Source organism: Merops nubicus, unplaced genomic scaffold, assembly GCF_000691845.1.
Source record: "Merops nubicus isolate BGI_N331 unplaced genomic scaffold, ASM69184v1 scaffold13021, whole genome shotgun sequence".
Taxonomy (NCBI): Eukaryota; Metazoa; Chordata; class Aves; order Coraciiformes; family Meropidae; genus Merops; species Merops nubicus.
This window is the reverse complement of record NW_008586293.1, coordinates 8737-16425: the sequence shown is the minus strand read 5'-3', so window position 1 is coordinate 16425 and position 7689 is coordinate 8737. Positions and strand designations below refer to the sequence as shown.

The following is a 7689-nucleotide window of genomic DNA, read 5'->3' as shown; positions in this document are numbered from 1 at the left end:
AGCACAGGGTCTATAAAGATGTACCACCAGCTAAGGGCCTTAAAGACCAGCAGCCGCTATCCATCTGCAATGACTATTAATAATAAGGAAATAATGTGTCTCATTCATGCTTCTCTACACTTGCCCTTTGAGTTTTGATGTGGTTACATGTCCTGTCAGGACAGGACAGTGGCCACTGAACAACACAGTACCCAAACCTTTCCACTTTAGCCCTTGCCGACGTGGGCCGGACATGTTAGAGGTTCAAAAGGAGGAGAGAAAAACCAAAACTATAGTCCACTGAGCTGTCCAGCTACTACTGCATTCTCCATTTCCCCTGGATTTTTCAGAGCAAAGAACTCCGACCTTTAGAAATACCTAAATACTTGCTTTATTTAAGCAGGCAATAACTGAAGAAGATAAAAGCTCTTACTATTTCTTCTTCTTTCTTTCTTTTTTTTTTTTTTTTTTTTTGTTATAGGCAAAAGATACCCTTCTTTAGTTTTTGGGACGCCCAAATCATCCAAGAATATTATTGGGAAAAGCAATCCTCTCTGGCAGTACATCCTGGATCACTCTTTGCGAGAACATCCCATTCTAAAGAAGCTGCGACTGGTCAGTATTCTATCCCTCAGCCCAGGTGCTCTGCTCAGTGCCACTACTGTTCCACTAGGACCTTTTGGTATGTCCCACACCTGGTCCTGAACTGTTGGACTCCTTCTGTTATTTCTTCCTCCAAATTATTTGCATATACAGTGGCATTTGTTTTGAACTGTTAGTATCCAAACTCTTCAATGTTCAGGGCCAAATGAGTATTTAAAAGTCTTGGCGTACATTTTAGACTCGTCTTTTTATCCATGGCTCCTAAACCCATGAGTTTGGCCTGTACTTGATTTTGACTTGAACAGATGACTTCTGTTCATTTTATTTGGCATATAAGGAAACTGTAGCTCAAAGAGGTGATGTCCTCCAGCAAGGCTCAGAACAGACCTCCTGACACTCACAATTGAGTCATTTCAAGTGAGACAAACTAGTCCTGTATAAAAGCTATTATATATTGAGTACTGGAGCTGGTTGGTTGGAATGAGCCCTAGAGGAAGAAAGGAAATGAGAGGACCATCCTTTCCATTCCACTGCCACAGCACAGCTACGCTTCTCCTGCTGCCTCCTCCTCAGTGCCAAGGGCCCTTCTACCCTGGCATGGGCCCAGCTCCTCCAGCTCTGTGCTGTGTAGCCAGAACCATGTGGTCTGACCTTTGGCAACAGACTTTAACCTAGCAGTTCATGTCTTGGAGGAATAAAGGCATAAGTAGAAAAGTTACCTTTTTTTTTAAAAAAAAAAGGTGCATCTGTTTATGTAAATACACAGAAAGAAAGGACTTTAATAGTCAAGGTTCCTCTATGGTTCTTCATCAGTTACAACTATTGCTGAGGTTGCCACAGCCATAGCAACTTCAGGTTATAGTAATGCTTTGAATGATTAGCCACTGCTTATTACACACACCACCCTCCTTAGTTACAGTTCAATTCAGAACAGTTTCTGGGTCACAGATGGAGCAGAAAGCCATCTAAAATGATAAATGGAGCATCTGTTTTTCCTCATGTTTCTGTAGGGTTTTTTTCCCCCCTAGGAGACTGTTATGGAACTTTTAGGGTTTGTTTGATGTGTGTGTTTTGTTTTGTTTTTTCTTTTTAGGTCACTGCTGATCATCCCTGCAGAGGAATGATGGTGTCCTGTGACCAGGCTCAACTTATGGCAAATTTGGTCAAACTCATTAAAGCCAAGAAAGTTATTGAAATAGGTAACAGTGTTCCTTTACACTCTCTAGTAGAATAAAGCTCCTGGATGTGCACCTCCAAATACAGCCATGTCTACATAAGGCATCCACACACAGTAAGGCACTGCATAACTGTCTCAGCAAACAGGTGGGCAAAACACAGTGTGAAAAGTAATATCTAATTTTCTTACTTGCCACTTTGTCCATCTGTGCATTCAGTAATTCTGGTATCAGCATGGATATCTTCTCAGTTCTGAGGCTATCTGAAAAAATAAGATAAACAGATCACTTGGGTTTCCCGTAGCTGCAGGACAGGATATATTCTTTCCTTCCTGTATCAGCTTCTTGCCAGAAGGAAATGCATCAAATCCACTTTCCTTGGTGCAGCTATGTTAGACACATGTCCCAAAGCCAGGCTGATGCTGATGCAGGTGTGGGTTCCAAACATGTTTGTTCTTGGCCTGGCTGTTGTGATGCCCTGGTATTTTCCTGCTGGCTCAGTCCCTCTGGCTTAGGATTTAGATCCACTTTTAAGTAAGGGTATTCCTCAGAGATGCAGGATCGCACTCCGCCCTGTATGTTCAGGAGACTTTTGGAAAAAGCCAACATTAAGCTTTGTTAAAAGGTTAATTTAAAAAAAATATATATTTTTTTTTTTAAAAAGTAAAATTACAAGCCACCATTACATTAAAATGGAGGGGAAAACCTTCCAAGTCTGTTAAGAATTTTCCATCCTTGACTTCTTTGGGGTTTTTATTCCTGAAAGGAGCCCTGTAGTTCACTATTTATGTTTGGGTTTTTTTTCCCAATATGTTAAGTGTTGATGACTCTTATGATTTTCCTAGGTGTTTTCACAGGGTATAATACCTTGAATATGGCACTTGTCTTGCCAGATAATGGCAGAGTTATTGCCTGTGATATAAATGAGGACTATGCCAAAATTGGAAAGCCACTATGGAAAGAGGTAAGCACAATCTCTTCTGTTACATGTTTGGGACAGCTGCACTTGCATGTGAAGGGATTTTGGTGTCTTAGAGTTGCTCATTCACACACAAGCATTCATATCATTAAAGGAGGCTGAGACAGTTCAATTTGGAAAGACAAATAAGTGCTGCCTAGAACCCAGAAATAACAGAAAAAATATCTGAACACCAGTAACTCCCTGAGTGCAACCTACTGACAGGTTATTTCTTGACCACTTTCATCAACTCTTTGTTCTTTTTCATTCCAGGCAGGAGTAGAGCATAAAATTGACTTGCGGATTAAGCCAGCAATTCAAACACTTGGTAAGTAACCTAAAATACCTTTTTTTTTCCCCTTCCCTAGAAACAGAGGATGAATGTAATACCAATGAAATCTTGCTTGTGCATGCAATCCCTTTAGTAGCAGTAAGATAGCCTCTTATATTAAAAAAAAAAAATTAAAAAAAACCAACAAAACTTCACAAACTCAGAAGTTCACAGTTGTCCTTCATGCTAGCAGAAAGGAAGAAAATGCTTGTCCTGTGTAGTGGGCTGTACCAGTCACACACCTGTCCTAACCATTGCCTTGTTTAATCTATGAAGTGTTATTGTCAGCTGCTTCTGGGAAAGCTGATTAAAACATGAATTAGACAAAGCCAAATTTCTCTTATCCACTGTCTAGTATAAGTGAGTATTTTTTTATTATAAACAGATTTTTTTGAAAGGACCAAGGTGCAGAAAAAAACACAGAAGCCAGTGTAAAACTTAGTGTGTAGCAGTTGAATTTTGTCCAGGGGATTTCAAATTTAGGATGTGCCAAAAGCATGCAAGGCCATTAGAAAGGCAGTAACTTATCTCAAAAAAAAAAAAAGAGTGGGGCAGAGGGCCCACATATTTTTCATTAAAACTCTGAAAATTCAAGAAATTTGCTAGGAATGGAGGAGGCAGAAGAAAGCTTCCAGCAAAGCTGTTTTATGGATCCACAGATCCATCCATAACCTTGTATTACTTCCAAATTCATCTGTGTTTCCTGAAGAGGCAAATATTCGCAGTCTGCTAGGATGCCTTGTCCTTGAAGTCTGATGGACAGCTTTGTCCAGGCAGTGCTTCAGACAAAAAGATCCTCTGTTGGCAGAGGATAAGGGCAGATGAGAGGCGTGACTGAGAAACCTTAGGAAGGCAGCAGTCAGCCCCTCTGCTACTTGAGATTTGGAGTTCCAAGTCAAGAAGTCCATTTGGGAGAATTTTAAACTGAATTCCACTTGCATAGGCCCAGAGAGGAACTAGTTACAGCACTCTTTTGCTGTGATAAAGATCTCTGGCAGGGCTTTTTTCATGACCTGTATGATGGCATTTTATTATCAACAAGACCTGTTCATAAACATGAGAAAAATCCTAATCCACTTGCAGAAACAGTTCTCCTCAGTCAGCTCAAAAAAAAATAGCTAGAGGTGTAGAGTCCGTCCAGTTTCAAACTGCTTGACTTGTTTTTACTGCACCTTTCATCAATCCCAGCAGTATCCTGCAGGTTTATAACCACTCCATGAACTTCCAAGCAGGCAGAACTCAGTAACTTGAGTGTTTTCTGGCATACATCACGTCTAGGTCAGTTTCTGTGGGATAAGCTCCTCTAGTAATTAGCTGCAGAGGAATAGGCTGCCTGATCAAGGCACTAAAAACATTATTTAATGAGAACTTTGACACGAAGGGATGACTTCCTCCTCCACAGCATTAACCAGGGTGTAACGACTCACTCTGTTGCTCATCTAGATGAATTGTTGGCCAGTGGAGAAGCGGAAACCTTTGACTTTGCTTTCATTGATGCGGATAAAGAAAGCTACAATGAGTACTATGAAAAATGTTTGCGCCTCATAAAGAAAGGGGGAATAATAGCTATTGATAATGTAAGTACTGCAGTTGTAGTGGTAGTAGCACAGGGATTTACTGCTTTTGCTCCTGGGAAAGGAGAAAAAAGAAAGTCACAGTGGGATTCTAATCATGTGATTTCTGACCTGCAACTCAGCTGGCGATTGCAACATTGGTTCCATGTTACACAAAGGAGGCTTTTAAATTTCAACATAAATTCCTAAAGTAAGCTATATGGAACAGTAATATAAGCAAGGAATAAAACCCTATAGAAGTAAGAAGTAATGTGTCGAATTTGTTATTAGATAAACAGCCTGTGATAACAGAAACTTATCTCTCTTTTTTGTAATTTATTACAGAGAATGCTCTGTATTCTAACTTGTCTTGTAGTGCCTTTTTAACTATGTACAGTACTTGTGCAAGGTCAAAGGTAGCACTTGTCGTCAGTAACTAATAATAAGTCATCAAATAATAACTTTTCCAAGAGGCAAGGAATAATGTTAAACCCCAGCCACCTTCAGGGCTATGGTGGCAGCTGAATAGGGGCTTTTGAAAATACCTGTTTGGTCACCTCTTTTTTTTTTTTATTCTGGCTTTAATTTGCAGTAGCAGTACAATTGGCCAATTCCGTGGACTCACAGTCTCACTTGCTTATGAAAGTTCAATGTCAGAGACCACTGGAAATCTGAAAAGCAATAAACAATATCAGGTTCTAGAAAATATGCAGGACTTTTTCCAAAGCTTCCTTTGTGGTCCAAGGAACATACTGGAGCAATGACGTTTATTTTTTCAATAGGTCCTTTGGAGTGGAAGGGTGCTAAAACCAAGAAAGGATGACTTGGCAACCCAGAGCATCCACCACCTCAATGAGAAGCTTCTCAGAGATGCACGAGTCAATATCAGCATGCTCCCAATGGGGGATGGCGTCACGTTAGCATTCAAGTTGTAACTGGAGGAAGCCCAGCAGATGGGGAAACAACAAGCAGCACCAAGCCATCAGGAAAAATGCAGGCAAAGAAGTATCAAAAATAGTTATTGAACCTGTATTTCCAGTGGATAGCACAGCCTGGGAAAGTAGACTTTAGGAGCAGCAAGATCCTAAGGGTATCTAAGTTGGGAAGAGAGACTTATTTTGATATCTACTATAGTTTCTTATTTTAATTCTTATTTTAATTGTAATAAAGTAAGTAAACTTATGTGAAGCTGTCCTTGTAAGACAGTGGTTTAAAAAAAAAATCTCCCCTTGTAGAATGATTGAGTTCTAAATGAGTGAATACAACAGTCATTTTCTGTCCTAAAAGTACCAGAATAATCATTCCTACCATCAAAAGGAAAAGCTGTGGAGAAGCCATAATAGAAAAGTGAAATTTAAGGAAGCGTACATGACATCAAGGAGATTGCTAGTCTTCTCAAACTAATGCTAGTGAAAGACATGGATAATCCTTGAAGAGCAGGACATAAGAAGCCTCAGATATACACTGCTGGAGGAGAGAAATGTCTTAAAAAGCATGTCAAAGTACAAACAAACATGACTTCCAATACAAAGCACTCCCTAAAACCTTTTTGCAAGGACTGCGTTTCTTTAACCTAGGTAACAGTGCGGGTTCTGATTTCTTAGAAATTAGAATGAGGAAGAACAAATGGGAAAGAAGAAAACCAAAACAATCTTTCTCTTTCCTCTCCCTCTCCCACCTGTCCTCCAAAGAAGCAAGTTGCTAGGTGCTTATTTCCAAAAAAGTTGCAAGTACAGAGCATTGCCAAATTTTCAGAAGGGTAATTGTGTGAGAATGAATACAACCATTAACTGGCTATTCAAATAAGTACCGCAAGCAGAGATTCCCTTCCTTAGGCAGCATCTAACAAAATGATGCTTTTCCCATGCCCTAGTAAAGTATTTTTCCTACAGTATTCTTAACTCCTAGTTAACTTTATGTGCTGTTGCCCTCCATTACTCTTCTTTCATCCTGATGCATGCTCTAAAATTTTTTATCAAGAAACAGTAGTTGCAAAAGCTCACCTCACCTGGGACCAGTGAAAGCAACTTAGGTGGTGGGAGGTCTATTCTGGTTTTGACCTAGAGAATAAGAATCCAGCTAACGACTACTTTCCATGGTGAATTACAAATAGTAAAAACTCATTTTTAGGACTTTTTATTTCAGCCTGAAATTCTTATTACAAAGAAAACCTAATTAAACAAGTGTGCGGAAAATGCCGCTGCCAGAGGTCGATGTTCCAATAGGAGACAGAGGAGTCCTGTAAAATAGACTTTATTGGAATAAAGGGAGATTCCACGGGCAGATCCCGGGGGGGTCTCTCAGTGCGGCTGGGGGACACAGCCCCCTTCTTATCCTAATTTCCCGGCCGCAGATTTCCCTCCTCCTTTCCCCACTGGCTGAGGTACTCAGAGTGTACAGACTGCCCGGTACGCCTACTACATATCCGCCTCAACATGTACCCCCCTGCTCATCATACATCCCATGGCTCATTAACTTCATTTTATGCCTCCCCTGGGAGGAGAAGTTACTATATATAAGTTCATTAAGCATGCGTACTAGTTCCCAAAGTTCAGAGGTTTAAGGCTATGTAAATGTCTTGAGGTAGATCATCTAGGTTTGTTTAAATTCATTCAAGTCCTCAGGTTCTTCTGGCATGGTTCTTTTTGTATGTAAAGTGGCCAGGCTATCACCTTGGAGCACTGGTGATTGTATCTCTCCACATAGTGTTTTACTCCCACTCCCTGCTGTGAAGATACAGTCCCTGCTTTATCCTATCACAAGAAACCACAACTAGCATTTACAAACAGAAGCTCCACTGGCTACTGTTCTGGGGGACTGACACGCTGGAATTTTATCATGTGTATGTCAGGGAAAAAGGTCACTTTAGGTTTGTTGTCCTTCTCTAGGGAAGCTATATCAGAGCTTAAAGAATCCTTCCATTTGCTTATATAGTGCCCTTGAATGACTCAAGGCACTGAGGAACAAAGATTTCAAGTCTCAAAACTGTGGCAACTACCTATTTGGCTCATATTTTTGAAATTTCAACTGTGTGAGTTGGGTTCTGATAAGGAGCAGGCATTCAGGGCACACATCTTACCCATCTCAGAC

At 40.4% G+C, this 7689-nt stretch overlaps 1 protein-coding gene across 1 annotated transcript; it reads left to right on the top strand.

Annotated features, from left to right (window-relative positions):
- Positions 1–460: 460 nt before the first annotated feature.
- COMTD1 (catechol-O-methyltransferase domain containing 1) lies at positions 461–5534 on the top strand (the record flags this gene model as incomplete). Its single annotated transcript, XM_008948604.1, has 6 exons — positions 461–594; positions 1676–1781; positions 2603–2721; positions 2989–3043; positions 4490–4623; positions 5382–5534. Coding segments are annotated over 6 exons (701 nt in total), but the record flags the coding sequence as incomplete, so codon positions are not given.
- Between the last annotated feature and the right edge of the window lie 2155 nt (positions 5535–7689).